This window comes from Colletes gigas, unplaced genomic scaffold (genome assembly GCF_013123115.1).
Source record: "Colletes gigas isolate AHSC1104 unplaced genomic scaffold, ASM1312311v1 Colletes_gigas_Sc00020, whole genome shotgun sequence".
In the NCBI taxonomy this organism is placed as follows: Eukaryota; Metazoa; Arthropoda; class Insecta; order Hymenoptera; family Colletidae; genus Colletes; species Colletes gigas.
In genome coordinates this window covers 4951029-4968045 of record NW_025106649.1, presented here as the reverse complement: position 1 = coordinate 4968045, position 17017 = coordinate 4951029, and the positions used below count along the sequence as shown (strand labels likewise).

Genomic DNA, 17017 nt, shown 5'->3' with positions numbered 1-17017 from the left:
TAATGAAAAATTAACTCGTGAATGCATTAATTTTTATTAATATACACACGAGCCATAAAAATGGAAAAATTATATAATTGTTTACATTTCCAAAGGATGGGATGTCGGGATAGGACGTTTGCGATTAAGCTGGCACGTTATGTCGTGCATTGTTGCTCTTACGGTACTGTGACGTAAGTGTAACAAGGCGCGACATTCTATGTCATAGCCACACTATCTACAGCAAGCAATTTCACTAACTAAAAATATACGGCAAAATATAAGCAAATAAATGAAGAAAAAAAATGATAGTTAGAGCAAGCAGAATAGTATTTACAGCAAGCGAAATACGTAAAAAAAGTAACAACGCGAGACAAATTGAACGGCTATTTACATATTAGCGATGTCCAAAAAAAAATATTTTGGACATCACTAACAAGACTGCGGTTGCAGTGTAAGCGCTTTCGCGTGACGTTATGGCACATATGTACATGCATCACACCTTGTTGCGCCTACGTCGCGGTACCGTTGACGTAACAAGACCAGTCTACCGCGACGTCGCATGAAAACGTTTATACTATCATTGCAGCCTAATAGTACGAATTTACTAAAGAGCTTTTCTCTGGAGAGAAAAATCTCTCTAGAGAAAAGCTTTGTAGTAAATCGGTACCTTAATTTTCGTCATATGACGTAGCGGGAAAATTCTCAAAGTTATTGTCATATGTTGCGTTTAATCTTAAATTACACTTTTGCTTCTTAGCAAATCTATGATATAAATTTTTGGAATACAATAGAGCTAGATGATCGTCATCTACCTCCATGGGTTGAGAGTTTTCCCTCTGCGCCTTTAACGAAGATTTCACAACGCAAATAGAGTTGACGCTGGCCGAAGAAAGTTTATTCCGTTTCTTTGTTTTTATGTCAGGTAACATGGAAAACAATCTTTCTGCATCGGCATTGGATTTTGGAAGTGATCTAATTGTATTTACTAATTTCATCAATTCAGGAAATTTAATTTTATAGCCCAAATTTCGCGTTAATAAAATTGTTTTCCAGAAACCATCGAATTTCATCTCGATAAGCGTCTGTCTACCTTTCGTTGTAAATTCCAAAAGCAATACTGACCATTCTGTTTGCAGTCCTTCTTCGTCGAAACCGCCGAATTTCTTAGCGATTAAGAGAACATTTCTGAAGGAAATGTCTCTATTTGTATCATTTAATATAAAAGTGGGTTCAAAAACATACAACTTGCTAAGAAATTCGTCATCGATTGCCAATCGATGACGAATTTCATTTGCAGCTGTAATATAAAACATTAAACAATTTTTCCTTACGGTTTCTACGATGTTGGACTTGCCTTCTGCATTCAGTTGATGCAGAAAATTAAGACACTCTGTTCCTAAATTTATACTATTAAATGGGAGTTGATTTTCGACTACAGAAAAATTCATCATTCTTACTAAATCCATGTGTTTCAAAAGCTGCGGTTTCAGAAAATTGCGTAATATATCGCATAGAAGTTCTGCCGCAGTCTTTTGAAGCAAATGAATTCTTGTCTCTTGAGTTTGAAAGAAAATGCTATAAAAAAACTCAAGAGCGTAATTTAGAAAATAAAGATATGCTTTGGCCTCTGGATTTTGCATCGAGATTAACAGACGTTCCCCGGATTCTGATTTCTCGCTTATTGTCAATTCTTGCAAAAAAGCAATACAGAGTCCCAATTCTCTAAAAGTGTAACTACGGATGTATAATGCGATAACCATCGCGTAGAACACAATTTTAAAATTTTTCTGTCGGTTGTTTGAAAACATTGCTGAAATTCGCGGAATATAGCCGAACGTTTGGGACTACTGTATATGAAGTTGCTACTTTTCGTAACAACTCCTCGCATATGTCTGGAATGGTATTGCACGCTTCGCGCACTACTATTGCAGACAGATGACACGGACAGCGGACAGTCAAAAATTTGTCCCTGCATTTTGTTGCAAGCTTTGTCATAAAGGACGAGTGTCGCCCTGTCATGACAGCAGCAGCGTTGTCACATGACAACGCGACAATATTTTCGAACGGAATTTCTCTTTCTATCATGGCAATTTCAAATGTTTTAAATAAATTATCTGCGCCACAATTTCTGGCATCAAGATGTAATAATTCTACCAATTCCGTTCGAACATCCAAAGTCTCGGGTGCAACATAACGAACAAGAAACGTCATCCATTTCTCGTTGGTCGAGTCGGATGTTTCGTCAATATAAATAGAAAATTTAGTGTTTTGTAAAACACTAGAAATACGTTTTGTTTCTAAAGGATACAAAACGTTTGATATAATATTTGAACACTTTGTTCGACCGAATGACATATGTTTCAAGACATCAGGATCTTGCCCAATGTCTTTGAAAACTTAAAGAATCGTCTCTGCGGTTCGATACGGAATATTTTTTTCGGCTATTAATTTGGCAAATTTGATTTCCGCGGATTTTATCCTTTCATCCAACGACAGAGGCGATTCTTCGGATTGCGTCGTAAAATTATTATTCAAATTGTCTGCGTTATCGTTACTCTTTTTATAATTCTCAATGTGACACTGAGAATCTGCATGATTATAAATCGTCGATAATCGACATGAAAATTGTTTGTTGCAAACCGAACAGAACCATGAATAAGGGTCGCCGTCGACTTTATGCAACCATGGCTTGAAATAATCATTCTCAAGCCATTGAGGCATAAAAGTCCTTTTAGAAGTACTATTTTTTTTATGACACCCAGATTCTCCGTGTCTATACACGTTTGAGGAACCGCAAGAATAAGACTTATTGCATAAAGTACAATAAAAACGACTTCGATCATGGGGTACTGCACGTATCCATGATTTAAATCTATGATCATTTATCCATGAAGATAAAAAACCGCGCTTACACTTATTCTTCGATTTCACATCCGTTTCCATGATATAAGAGCAGAAAAGCGAAAGAACAGAAAATTACAGAATACCTACGCGAAAGCTTTTTTTCAATTTAAATGTCTCAGAATGACCTACGGCACGTACCTTTAAATTTCTCCTGATGTTCGTCCTCGTCGACCGAATTCAACTGACTCAAGAGAAACAGCAGTGGCTCGAGCACGTGGGGATAGTGTTTTGTTTATACTGCTCGCGCATCGATGGGCCGTTGAAATCCTCGGACGAAGAAAGGACGTAGATATATACAGGGTGTTCGGCCACCTCTAGCAAAAATTTTAATGAGCGATAGTAGAGGCCAAAATAAGACGAAAATCAAGAATACTAATTTGTTGATGGAGGCTTCGTTGCAAAGTTATTAACATTTAAAGTTCCGCCTGTAGAATGACAATCCGCTAAACAGCTGGTTCGCGCGGACGGTTGCGGCAGGCGAGTGCTAGTGGTTCTCACGCAGCATGAAAAATTCTGCTTACCGACATTATCGACAGCCTTAGATTTTTGTCCACTTATGGGAATGCGAACACCTTACGTTGAATAAGATTCAACCTGTCTTATGAAAATCCAGAAGGGCATATCAAAACTCGTCCGACGAGATTTTCACAGAGAAAGGGTGAATGCCAGTTCCAATACACAATGTTGTGAACAAAAATCACCCACATGCGATTATACACGCCCCACGATTGTCCACAGTGTCCACAAGTATCCACAAATAATCCTTTCAGGCACTAACCACTATGCAATTAAATAAACACGTACCGCGATTATGTTATTCGTGAATGTCTACGTGTACGTGTATCACGATTCTTCCGAGTTACTTACGAATAAAACTGTTATTAATTTTTCAAATACACTTCAATTTAAAAATGTAAACAGGAATTTAATAAGTATTCGCTGATTGTTTATATCACTGTATTTCTTACATGCTACTTAATACATAACTGAAATGTGTCGCGTGAACTAGCTTGACTGATACTGTTTTACGACTGACTAGCTGGCCGAACACGTGCCGATGCTGCCCTTTGTCTCCGCTGTGTGTGAGAGAGATAAGCGAGGCGAGTGACGTAGAATCGGGGCCTGTTCGGCATATGTTTCTCTGAACCTCGTCGATCGATGGCACAGTCAGCTGCTAGTATTGTTACATTCTTCGCCGTGAACGTAAATCGATGCGAAAATTTCATTTATCCTGCGATTCCTTTTTACATTTTTAAATTGAAGTGTATTTGAAAAATTAATAACAGTTTTATTCGTAAGTAACTCGGAAGAATCGTGATACACGTACACGTAGACATTCACGAATAACATAATCGCGGTACGTGTTTATTTAATTGCATAGTGGTTAGTGCCTGAAAGGATTATTTGTGGATACTTGTGGACACTGTGGACAATCGTGGGGCGTGTATAATCGCATGTGGGTGATTTTTGTTCACAACATTGTGTATTGGAACTGGCATTCACCCTTTCTCTGTGAAAATCTCGTCGGACGAGTTTTGATATGCCCTTCTGGATTTTCATAAGACAGGTTGAATCTTATTCAACGTAAGGTGTTCGCATTCCCATAAGTGGACAAAAATCTAAGGCTGTCGATAATGTCGGTAAGCAGAATTTTTTATGCTGCGTGAGAACCACTAGCACTGGCCTGCCGCAACCGTCCGCACGAACGCAGCTGTTTAGCGGGTTGTCATTCTACAGGCGGAACTTGAAATGTTAATAACTTTGCAACGAAGCCTCCATCAACAAATTAGTATTCTTGATTTTCGTCTTATTTTGGCCTCTACTATCGCTCATTAAAATTTTTGCTAGAGGTGGCCGAACACCCTGTATAGCCCAGTTCCCATAGGTTTTTAAAAGGCAATAATAAGAAATAAAGTTCTGTTGAATGAATAGCAGTATATAGACGTCAATTTAATATATTTCATTTTGCAGAAATGAATTTAGAGGGGAATCAAAAAAAAAGGAAAGAAGAATATAGACGTTCTAATATATGGCATGTGATAATGTTACAAAGAAATAACAATTTTTTACATTTCCCTCCTGATGGAAGTGACCACCACCTTCCCGTGGTTTCCATTGAACGGTAGCGTGCACATTATTGTTTTACCTATCGTTACAATTATTTTGTTATGTAAAGTTAAGTCAAATATATAACATTTGATTGTGTGTAACAATTTGATACGGTTATTAAAAAACATAGTGGGAAAAGTCAGTAGTAATCTATTTCTGTAGCGTGCACGGTACTGGCTAAGAGTGGTTTTTCATTTTAATTAACCCTTAATTAACCCTTTACGAGTAAGACTGCTTTGAACAACATTATTCTAAAATATTTGTGGAATACGTTTTTTATGTGGTTTAGGTAGGTATGCAAGGCATAAGATTTCGTTTAATTTTTCCTGTCTAGGAAAGATAGGAGAAAAGTATATTTGATCTTAATCCTTCTTAAGATTTATATAAATCGCTTTAAAAATTTGTTACAAATGATGTATATGTATCGAAATAATTATAAAACTACAGACGTATAATCATCATTATATGGGAACTGATCACGCTTAAAATATAATGAGACCTTAAAACGAGAACATAAAACTTAAATGTTAAGTTTCATTGAAATTCATTCAGCCGTTTAATGCATTCATGTTAATAGCATAGGAACAAAAAAAAATATCGTTTTTTTCAATAGTCACAATATGATCAGGGGGTCCCAAAACGTGTATTTCCGCTAAAAAAAAATTTCAAAATTTTTTTTCATTATGATACTTTATAAATTTCCTTATACCTTACATATAGGTCGGAAAGTAAAAATGCTGGGGCAGTCGAGACTTGGAATTGTATGCCGATTATCGCGAGGTCGTATTTCAGTTGTTTTGTCTTTTACAAGAGCAAGAAGGAAAGGCTCACACTAGCGTTCTTTATCGATTTGCCGAAGTTGTGCGAAGTGCCGAGCTCACGTACACGTGGCTCGTGCGGTAGCGTATGCCTGCTATCCCCACCATTCCGTTAGACGCTAAGGAAGTTCGTCGTCACTGTTGTCGATTTCGATGCACTCAATTATGTCAGATCTGGCCACACTACTCCCGATCCGCACATGAGCGGTGTTGCCACGTTCCATAGCACGGCTAGTAAGTACTAGAGTCGGCTGTGCTCATGGGTATTGTCGTGAACATTAAAGAGAGTATCAGAAATTCAAAAAATTGTTGTAATTGGTAAAATGTGATGTTTTCAGTGCTATTCCGCTATTTGGAAGCTTATTTTAATTGGTGTAAATTAACAATAAATCTATAATAAACAAGCGTGAGCGCTTAAAATCAAACCGAACAACTTCAAACAGTTCAAGCTTAAGCGCGCTTAAATGCTTGCAAAGCACTCAAACCAAATGTACCTTAATTATTTACAAATACAAATTATATGCAGTACGCATGTGTTTGTATACATTATTAAAATAGTATGAATTTACAAACTATTTTCGATATTATGATGACAAGATCAAATTGATTTTATAAACAGTAGAAAAAGTAACAACTTTAAGATTAAAATATATCTCTGACGTCTAAGGTAGATCTGTAATCCCCTCAAAAACTTCAAAAAAGTAAAAAAATTACGCCAAGTACATCAAATCAAGTAAATCACAAAACATAGAAGATAATAATAATTACAAAATTAAAAAAAGATGTGAAATCAAAATGAGTTGCCAGTACATAAAGATGCTTTCCAACTACGCTTTAGATGACACAGCTACATATGCACAACTAAAATTCCATTACCCATAATGGCTATTTATACAAAGAAAAAATGTATTAAATAATATTAAGCAGATATATTTTTATACAAATAAATATTTTAATACGAATAAATATTTTATTCAAAATACTTGGCGCTGCGAAACCGAAAAAATGTTAATTGTCTTACAATTAGTATTAATAATTTACAATTACTCCCTTACAATCTAAAATACATAAACATATACATACATATATTAGAAACGCAGTCAGATTTATTCTACATATATTTAATTCTAATATAATACGTAGCATATGCACACGCACACACACAGTTACGAACGCACCCACAAGAACGAAAAAAATTGATCCAATTTATACATGTTTATTCAGTTTAGCAACACCAATTCGGGGCGCAGCGCCAAGTATTTTGAATAAAATATTTATTCGTATTAAAATATTTATTTGTATAAAAATATATCTGCTTAATATTATTTAATACATTTTTTCTTTGTATAAATAGCCATTATGGGTAATGGAATTTTAGCTGTGCATATGTAGCTGTGTCATCTAAAGCGTAGTTGGAAAGCATCTTTATGTACTGGCAACTCATTTTGATTTCACATCTTTTTTGAATTTTGTAATTATTATTATCTTCTATGTTTTGTGATTTACTTGATTTGATGTACTTGGCGTAATTTTTTTACTTTTTTGAAGTTTTTGAGGGGATCTCACTTCTTTTTTCAAAGATTAATTGTACTATTATTTGCAAATTCGTATTCATACACATGTATTAATTATTTATTTATCCTGAATGCATGGAAAATCTTCCAGTCGATTAGATCGAAACATTTGGATCAAATGTTGACGCATTAACGCATGATTGTACGTTATAAGAGTCGACGACAGCGCAATGATCCCGAGAGTCGACGAACGAAACATGTGTGCGAAACTGATAGGTGTGTGTGTATACGTATTATGTCGACGACGACAAATTTTCGACTGAAGAAGAAAAATTTTCTCTATTTCTGACAATTTCAATGAGACGATATTACGATATCTCTAGCATGCGTGGACCGATTTTTTTGGAATTGGTCTTATTCGAAAGCTTATATGCGGTTTACATAAGAAAAATGCCTTTAAATTTAAAAAATATTGCAGGGGTGATGAGATATTATTGAAATAAGTTTCAGAATAGCCTGGCGACGAGTAAAGGATAGCGGTAGCGACAGTCGATCGATATCTTGTATACAGGGTGTCTTTCATGTACTTGGCGTCGAGACGCTACCGCGTCTCTAGATATACTTACGTGTTTCATGCTTGTGACGTAACTACAACATAACCAAGAAAAAAGTTACGGAGAAAAATATTTACTGTTTATGAAGTGATGTAACATGTTCTTAAAGCGTAATCAAAAACCCGATGGACATTTTTACTTAAGATGGAGCATCTTCCAAATAGAGAACATATTATGGTAGCTCCTGGAGTAATCACTGTAGCGGTGCTTCTAAATATAGGATTTATTTTTAGGTTGGAGCTAGCCATAGTTTGAATCAGGAATCTGATCTAAAGCTGCATTTCTAGGAGGTTTCTAATAGGTGTGAAAGATATCTATTTCTAGCTGACATCTTTTACCTTGTTCCTACTATTTATTAATATTGCTCCTATGTTATTTCTAAACAAAGTTACTGATCCATTAAACTTTTAGTGTCTTATATTTGGCACATCAAATTCCTACTTTGAGTGTTTTATTCTTGTTAAATAATTTAAATTGTGTTGTAAGTAAATGTTTAAAATAAAATAAGCACAATGACGAGAAGTGTTTGTTTTTGCAGTGACAAAAATGGCTAATGACTTAACAATCAGAGGTAAAGACAGATTGCAAGAAATTAGTATGAAATTAGAGCAAAGTCATTTAGTTTATTTACAAACAGATGACAGTCCATTGAAGTTACAACAACGTCATAAACTTGAAGGTAGATTTTGTCACATAAACGATTCATTGTTTATAAAGTATGCAACGTATATACATTTAATTGTACATATTTTAGGTTTCATTAAAGAATACCTCTGTCTTGTACCAAACGAGAACAAATATGTATTTCAAGAAACTGCAGATATATTGCATAGATCAGCAGCTACACTACAAGACTTTAGTGGATACAGAGCCACAACTGCCTGGAGTGCTATTTCCTTATATGCTGCTAATCTTTTGGCTCAACCTTGGAGGAAAGAATATAGAACATTAAGGGTTAATGTTTTTATAATTTTTTGCAAAATTCTCTTAGCGTTTGAAACAGTATAATTAAGTTATTCTTTTGTAATGTTAGACTTATAGTGGATATTACAAACATGAAGTGGAAGCAAATTTGATTGGAGCAGAATTAATGTTTGAACAAATGGGATACAAACATACAGGGTTAGGAATTCTCACTTTAGAGGGTCCTATTGATCCTGATAAAGTATCCAGTGTTAGCAGGGATGCGATTGTAGCCTTTGTCGAATGTCAGGTAATGTCATTTAATATATTTCATGTATGTTCTATATCGTATACCATTATGTACATGTCATATCTCATTGAATCTTCGTTACATACTAAGAGGATGTCTCCATAATTTTTATAAACTTTAATTGCAAAGTTTATGTTGCTAAAGTATAACTAACCCGTGTTGTAAAATATGAGTATCAAAAGATCATTACAAAGAATGTGTTAATAACTATGAATATATCGTAATTACGTTGAGTGCAACGTAAATAAAGAATTTCTCGTTTTAAATGCAGATTTTGAAGCAGATATGGGAGAGTGTTTCTCAGAACTGTATCGTCTCTTGGTTGGAGATTTTAGAATTTCGGGAAAATCACGTTGGTACACCGGAGCAAGCAATCAGAGCATTGAATTATCGTTTCCTTGAAAAGATGCATCAAAATCGCACGAAATCAGAAAATTATAGTGACCACCACTATCCGCAAGCAACGTGCATAGACACAGCATCGCCGTCAGTTCCCTATCACATAATGCCTTCCAATTATAATATGCCATTACCAGTTTGTCAGTCAGATTATAGATACATTGAAGACACAAACGCGATACCCGGAAACTATAGATATTTTCCACCAATGGATCATGGCTTTGTAAATCGATGTAGTGCCTATGGATGTTTACCACATGGCAACAAATATTTCAACGGTGTCCCAAATCCTTTCTATACTACAATGCCGGCGTACACGAGGGTACCAACAGGCAGATTAATTGAGGTCGATATGCCAGTATCGGTTGCGAATTATGATAAACTGCATAATCGAAAAACACGAATACCAGACATGGACGAAGTAGATTTTTATAGGAAACAATCCAGCGACGGAGATCATTACGATTACGGGAAAGTTGACACGAAGTCTGCGAAATCAATTACCGACAGAAATGATTACGATTCTTGGGATTTCGTATACAGAAATTTAGAAAGCCTGGGGTACTCGAAAGATCTTGGCGATCGAGAAGATATTTTGCACAAACGAGAATGCGACTCTCGAACGAGCAAACAAAAATCATTAAAGCAAGGCGATAGCGATGAAAAATATAATACGTATCGTTTTGAAAAAAGAAGAAACGGAAGAACCGACGCGAATGAGATTGATTCGTCTATGACCAACGGTCGACACTATCATCATGATACGTTACCTTTTAAAAAGAAGTCCTCGTCTTTCGATTTAACGGATTCCAACAGATATCGTGTCGATACATCTCCCGAGGGTCATTCATCCTCTCACAATAAGGATAAAAAGCACGGTAGTCAAACACTTCCCATTCAACGTTCTCACCGATCCTCTGATCAAATTGCAAAAATTGTAGATTCGTTAAAAAATTTAGAGCTGTCTCACTCGAGAAAAGGGGACGAATTAAGAGATGGAAATAAATGGAATTGTGCTACTTGTACGTATCTTAATCCTTTATCGAGAGAAATCTGCGAAATGTGTGGGAAATCCAGGCACAAAGGTAACGAGGATAAACCATTAGCAAGTGGTGGAAAAGAGTGTCCAAAATGTACGCTAGTAAATGAAAAGAATGTTTCGATCTGTGATGTCTGTGGTGCCAGTTTAAAAGATTCGCCTACCTATATTTAGATAAATTATTTTAAATAAGTATCCTCGTACCGTATTCCACATAAAATAAATAAAAATGGTAAGTACATTGCCTGGATACTTCGTGCTGTCCTAATATGTATGCTAAGGTGTTTGGAAAAACTGTTAGTACTTATAATGCTATTTAGTGGCTTATGTAAATGGTAACAGAGTTTCTCAATCACTTTATCTAGAAAAAAAATGATAAGAGTATTGTATTAATCGAATTTACAATGTCTGAAATGTATAATGAAGATATAAAATTATTTATTTAAAATTGTTTGGGTATAGTAGATTTGTGATATGGATGTGTTAGTATTGTGGTGGCCTATTACTTGTTTGAAAAAGGGTAAAAATGGGCATGTGCGAATACCATTTTTTGTCGAATCAAATCAAACAGAAATTTGACTCCTTGAGTATCTTTCATTGAATATAATATCTAATTAAATTAGTCATACAGATAATTATACAATTTTAATGCATCAAATTATTACTAAATTCGCATTTTGTTCAGGCTTTACTTGTAGATTTGATTCGACAATATAGTATTTAAATATATTCGGGTGTTTACCTAAAAATTATGAATGGATAAAGAATTATTGATTATATTTGATAGCCTAAATAGTTTGTAATACTGAAAGTTATATAAAAACTATTTATTCTACGACGCCTGTATTGTATCCATATGAAGAACTCATAAGAACTTGTATTTTAGAAAAAAAATCATGTTGGATTGTTATTTAGAAGAAAAGATGTTATCGTATACCGTATATGTATTTCGTAACATTATACAGATGTTTATGGCTTTTTTGTTTTTCCTGAAATTGAAGAATTTTACAGGGTTTTATTTAATTGTCTTTGTTTGTTAATTTGAATACTAATTAATATGTTTCAATTTTTGAAAGTATGTTACAACAAAAATTAGTAGAAGATATTAATTGATTAAAAGATTCATTGGTTGACAAATAATTACTAAAAATTGTATGGTGTTCTATTTAAATTAATTACTAGAACAATTGAAACAAATCAATGACTTTTATCTTCGAGTACTAGTCTATACGACATTGGTCGTGAAGTAATTATTTTCACATAGATGCCCCAATTAAAATTTGATATACACTGTGAATATGAATATGAGTAAAAATATTAAGTTGTCTTAAACATATAATTCAAGGATATTTATTATTTAAATAATTTGTTGTTATCTAGATAATATCATTTTAGAAATACAATACTTATGTATGTATACATCACAAATGTAAATTACATAATAATTGATAGACTGCACAGTATTCGAATTAATGGAAGTATCATTTGAATCTAAATATCCTCTTGATATTTATATAATTGAAATATTGGATTTAAAAACTGTAACAAATAATTATTTATTCTATGCAAAAAGCCGTATGAAATACTTTGGTATTTATTTATACATTCCTAATGCATCGATTCATCACTTAATAATATCTGTATTACGTTTTGAGAAATTTATTTCTACTTTAGACGTTTACTTTAGGCAACGGTATAAGTATATGTATATTATGATCAGTACATAGTTATGTATTCATGTATTGATCGATTTATTACAATCGAGAGTTATCTCATTGCATGCAATGATTTTATATTCATATTTTGAATAGTTTATACGTACAAAGTTTGGTTTTCCTTCCTTGAGTTTATTGCAAATGGTCAATTTTATAATTTTGAAACTTTTAGTATGGTGTAAATTATCATAGATAGTCATATATATTTTAAAACTCCAAGTATAAATTTTTAATTTATTTATCAAAATTTTAAATCCTTATCATTTATACTGTATTATGGACTTGTGAATAAAATTTTTATTGTGCTTTTAAAGCATTTTTAACTATAAAACTTAAAATTTATAAGAACAATAAAATGTATAATATTGTATTTGAATGAAAACTGTTCCCTTTATACTTCAAATTTATAGACTTTTTTGATGTAGAAAACTTTACTAAAATCTACTTTTAACTTTTACGAAAGTCTGATATTTTAAACATAATAGAAAAAACTGCTAATATTTTTTCATTGATTGCACGTAAAAATAAATGGATAAGAAAAAGAAATGTTTAGTGTAATATAAATTTAACTCTTATAATGGCTGTTGTAATATATCGCAAACTATATGTACATTGTAATATATTCTATTATGTACAAATAAATAACATTTAATATACATTATGAAGAAAACGCACCTTTTATTATTTTGTAATTTTGAAAAAATTTTTTGTTGCAGATAATATTATTATTACAATCAACATTAAAATAAATTTATTACTCACAGGAAAATATATGCATTACAATAATATAATAGCTTTGGAAGATAACACAATAATACTTCATTTTAGTGTTCAAGTGTTCAAAACTGCTTCATTATAATTATTTGTATGTTTTGTAACTTTTTCTAAAAACTTTAGAGCAGCTTGATGAATTTTTTGATCCAACTTATCTGTAAGTAATAATCAAAATTACTCGAAAAAATTCTTGTTCCAAGATTGGTATAAATGTAGTAAGTGCATATTAGGGATGGTACTTACAAATTTTATGTTTTCCTTGTATAGGGAACTTAATTGGTAATGAATAACAATTTTCACATATAAAAACATATGGACTGTCACTTTCTCCATTTGGATAAACTTTTCTATATTCTTCTTGAGATAAAACATCAGTGACCGTTACACAACCTAATAAACATCCAGATGGATAATTGTCAGGAAAGTTGATTTTTTCTGAAAAATATTATTAACAATAAATAATTGTAAGGTATATATCTAAACAAGAAATTAATTTTTTCTGTTCATAGATTTATTATTATCCTAACCATCTTTTAAAACACGATAAAAGTGTTTTACTTCCGAAATTTCTTCCGTCGTAGCTGGTTTAGCAGTTGAAGCGATCCATAATCTTCCTCTATGCGATGTATACCATGTTCGACCTTCATGACTGTAACATCAATAGAATATTGAAAGTTATTTATTATCGTTCTATATATTTTAAAAATTACATTATTCTGGGTCTTACAGTTTTATTCCAGCAACCAATAAAGATGCATAAGGTTGATGCATGCTTAAACATAAACCTGCATCAGACATTTCTAAATATTCTTTATCTTGAATAATATTTCTGATTTTAGAGGGAATCGTCACTTTTCTAGTACTTGGTTCACATTCATTTGATTCAATGTACTGTAGAATAATGATTCTGTAATACTAATTACAGTCTTAATACTGATACATAATAATGTCAGCAATATTCTCACCATTGGGCGACTAAATTCTATATCTGGGCAAACATTGGTTCTTTCAAGTTCACTGACTGACACTGATTCAAGAATGTCTTCAATCTGTTCTTCATTAAATTCATTGAAATCATCGACTGGATATTCTTGAATTACTTCTCTACCTGTGAAATCAAAGGTTACATTCACCCTTTTATTCAAACGTGATGTATGCTTTCGTTCGCTTATATCTTCCTGTAATTGTTGTAACTTTTCTCTTTGCTTGGTTGTTAACCAGATATTACTTGTCTGATAATAATCACATTCATCGTCAATTACTTTTGTACATTGTGTACTGCAAATTAATATGATTAATTATTATTGTTTCTCAAAATCTCACAAATTACAGCTTATAAATTTTGGATAACTGTGAGTCAATTGGATAAGTGAACAGTAGTCATCTCTTGCTGGTGAGATGGACTACCCTTGTCACGCCGCGAAGCTCAATGTCAAATGGACTGTGTAGTGCAACATGATACAAACTCAAATATCGATTAGACAATATGTACAATAGTACCTAATGCCAAAATTAAGCTTGTTTACTTTTGTCTTTTTTAAAATGGAACTTTTATCTATATATTTTCGAGATTTTTCTGATCAAAATAAAACTAAGCACAATATAATTTGGAAAATATTTACTTATTAATATTAATTGTTCTTCGTTAAATTATATAAATTATATAACCTCACAAATATATTGGTAAAGGTTCCACTAATAAAAAAATAAGTTTCACATTGTGTTATTACCTATCCATCATTCACTGTCCTTTTCTATGTTCTGCAAGATACAAAACTGAACACTATAGCTTGGCTTGTGCCTTTCCAAAAATTAAAAATTAACCGTGTTTCTATAACTGCAAGATTTTGGTTCCATGTTTCAGTTATCCAAGATTTGCTATATAAATATATTACATACCTATTGCGATCATATTCAAGAAGCTTGTCTCGTTGTTTTAACGATTCTTCCAAACCTTCAACAGGTTTCTTTTTATTCATTAATTTATTATATAAATGATCTGCTTGTTTAGTTTTGCTAGAAAGAATTGTTTGATCTTTAGAAGAACACACAAGTTCTCCACAGAAGAAGCACGGGCCAGCTCCTTCTTGCATACAAACTATTCTTCCACAGTTGAGACAATTATTAATCAATGAATGCCTTTTTGCTTCGCAGTCACATTTATGTCTACCTAATAAAATGTTTCTACATTATTTTCTTCTTAACTTTATGATCGTCACTTTCAAATATGTAATTTACCTGTCAATAAAATTGTTGTTCTGTCTTTGCCTTCTTGCGAATATAGATTGACAAATTTAGTTTTTTTCTTTTCTATTTTCTCGACCTTTGGATGTTCCTGTAACTAAGTCAACATTGCCTAATTAATTATTTCTTAACTCTTCGATTATAATCAATTTTAACACAAGCACAAGCTGTATATAGGAAACTTTTTTATGCCTTGAGCAATATGCTCAACTAATTAACTGAATGCCTATGGACGCTGTTTGTAGTTAAAGGGTTAATTAAAAACAGTAAAATAATATATTAATATACCTGTCTATTTTCCTGTTTTTCTTTTCCTTTTATTTTGCCTTTCTTCTTATTATTCTGTTTTCTTTGTATACTATCTGTATCATTAATTTTTTTATATCCACCTTGATCCTTGTTTGATGCTAAAATAATATAATTAAATTGTAAAACAGTATTAAATACCTTGGCAATTTAAGCAAAATGAGAAAATCTAAACCTTGACGTTTTTTTAATTCTGTAATAAATTCCTTATGTTTTACATTACTACAATCCAACAAAAATCGCAAATACTCGTCCAAGTCCCTTTCATTTTGTATTCCCATGATATATCTGAAAAGTAAAAAGACAAATGATATAAATTTATTTTTTTTATTACATTCAAATTGTCTTACTCTGTTATATTGTCTGGAACGGGAAAGGTTAATAATCGAGATAGATTCTCGTGTATCCATTGCTTCATCTTTGTTAAATTATTCAGAAATATTATTTCTTATATTAACAATATAAAACTGTTATTGTTGCATGTACATATGCAGTTTTCAAGTAAACGTGTTTACTACATGGGGTAAATTGCACAATAAAGTACCTACCTACATAGAAGATAGAACATAGAACTAAAGAAGTAAAGGCATGGTTATATACTTAAGACTTGTTTTCACGTACCAGTATAAGTTCATGCGAAATGTTCGAAAATGCTTTATTGAAAAAATATAAGTGTTCAAAGATTTATAGGAAAAATTCTTCTTACAATTTGTTGTACAGAAACGTATATATATTATAAATTATCAATAATATTATTGTTTACATGTTTTGACCTACAGCCTTAAGACCTTTACTATCAGTCTTTTTAGTGTCTAAGAGATATTTCATCACACACTATATGCAAATGAGTTTATAAAAATACGATAGAAACAGATGATCAACTTTGGGAATGTATTCAAAATATATTTATTATTATTTCGAATATAAATGGAATATTTGAAAGAGTTCGACAATCACTAATTCAATGAATGGAAGCCTGCATTTTTGCATAGGGAGGAATTTTCGAAGATTTTTTATCATTTTGTCATAATAAATCATAAATATCTTTAAAACCTTATATCTTTTTAATAAAGCATTCTCGAATATAAGTTTATATGAACTTTTTTTATTTATTTGACCTCGGTAACATGTAATATAAGTTTGGTCCCAACATTATATTTAAAATTATTATGTTAAATAAATTCTAGTGTTACGTCCCGAGATCGCGGTTTAGGGAAAAACGACGGTGGGTTGGTGCCCGTGGAGCGCTGAACCGCTCTGCTCGGTGAGACGCGCAAAAATCAAACTACTAACAAGGGGAGGTCATACCCTGTCAACCTGGGATTTCAACCAAATTTGGCAGAGTTGTTGGGGCTGATGTCCAAACGCATTCTGTAAAATACTAGA

General features: G+C 32.6%; 2 protein-coding genes across 9 annotated transcripts; one reads left to right on the top strand and one right to left on the bottom strand.

The window, feature by feature from the left end:
• Positions 1–7981: 7981 nt before the first annotated feature.
• Positions 7982–12367, top strand: LOC122400749. 3 transcript variants are annotated; one of them, XM_043402376.1, is made up of 6 exons: positions 7982–8118; positions 8175–8242; positions 8480–8620; positions 8696–8895; positions 8975–9154; positions 9426–12367. In XM_043402376.1, the coding sequence occupies exons 3-6, from the start codon at positions 8488–8490 to the stop codon at positions 10764–10766; spliced, it is 1854 nt and encodes a 617-aa protein (XP_043258311.1). In that variant the 5' UTR covers positions 7982–8118; positions 8175–8242; positions 8480–8487; the 3' UTR covers positions 10767–12367. The 3 variants fall into 3 exon arrangements, with proteins under 3 accessions (XP_043258311.1, XP_043258309.1, XP_043258310.1); XM_043402374.1 differs by having other exon boundaries at positions 7982–8242; XM_043402375.1 differs by lacking the exons at positions 7982–8118; positions 8175–8242 and adding an exon at positions 8292–8422.
• A 737-nt stretch (positions 12368–13104) lies between these two features.
• LOC122400782 (activating signal cointegrator 1) lies at positions 13105–16770 on the bottom strand. Of its 6 annotated transcripts, XM_043402436.1 has the most exons (11): positions 16180–16201; positions 15982–16049; positions 15807–15919; positions 15614–15732; positions 15320–15422; positions 14981–15251; positions 14047–14359; positions 13809–13972; positions 13609–13730; positions 13325–13516; positions 13105–13236 (listed from the first exon to the last, which is right to left on the bottom strand). In XM_043402436.1, exons 2-11 carry the CDS (start codon positions 16047–16049, stop codon positions 13139–13141), a joined length of 1563 nt encoding a protein of 520 aa, XP_043258371.1. In that variant the 5' UTR covers positions 16180–16201; the 3' UTR covers positions 13105–13138. The 6 variants fall into 6 exon arrangements, with proteins under 6 accessions (XP_043258371.1, XP_043258374.1, XP_043258375.1 ...); XM_043402439.1 differs by lacking the exons at positions 15982–16049; positions 16180–16201 and adding an exon at positions 16750–16770; XM_043402440.1 differs by lacking the exons at positions 15982–16049; positions 16180–16201 and adding an exon at positions 16253–16388.
• Positions 16771–17017: the final 247 nt, after the last annotated feature.

Excerpts from the sequence above, each read along its gene's own strand:
- LOC122400749 (XM_043402376.1), top strand. The coding sequence starts at position 8,488 with ATGGCTAATGACTTAACAATCAGAGGTAAAGACAGATTGCAAGAAATT. Across the intron at positions 8,621-8,695 it reads ACAACGTCATAAACTTGAAG|GTTTCATTAAAGAATACCTC; the intron begins GTAGATTTTGTC and ends TACATATTTTAG. Across the intron at positions 9,155-9,425 it reads TAGCCTTTGTCGAATGTCAG|ATTTTGAAGCAGATATGGGA; the intron begins GTAATGTCATTT and ends TTTTAAATGCAG.
- LOC122400782 (XM_043402436.1), bottom strand. The coding sequence starts at position 16,049 with ATGAAGCAATGGATACACGAGAATCTATCTCGATTATTAACCTTTCCC. Across the intron at positions 14,360-14,980 it reads CTTGAATATGATCGCAATAG|TACACAATGTACAAAAGTAA; the intron begins GTATGTAATATA and ends ATTAATTTGCAG. Across the intron at positions 13,517-13,608 it reads TTATCGTGTTTTAAAAGATG|AAAAAATCAACTTTCCTGAC; the intron begins GTTAGGATAATA and ends AATATTTTTCAG.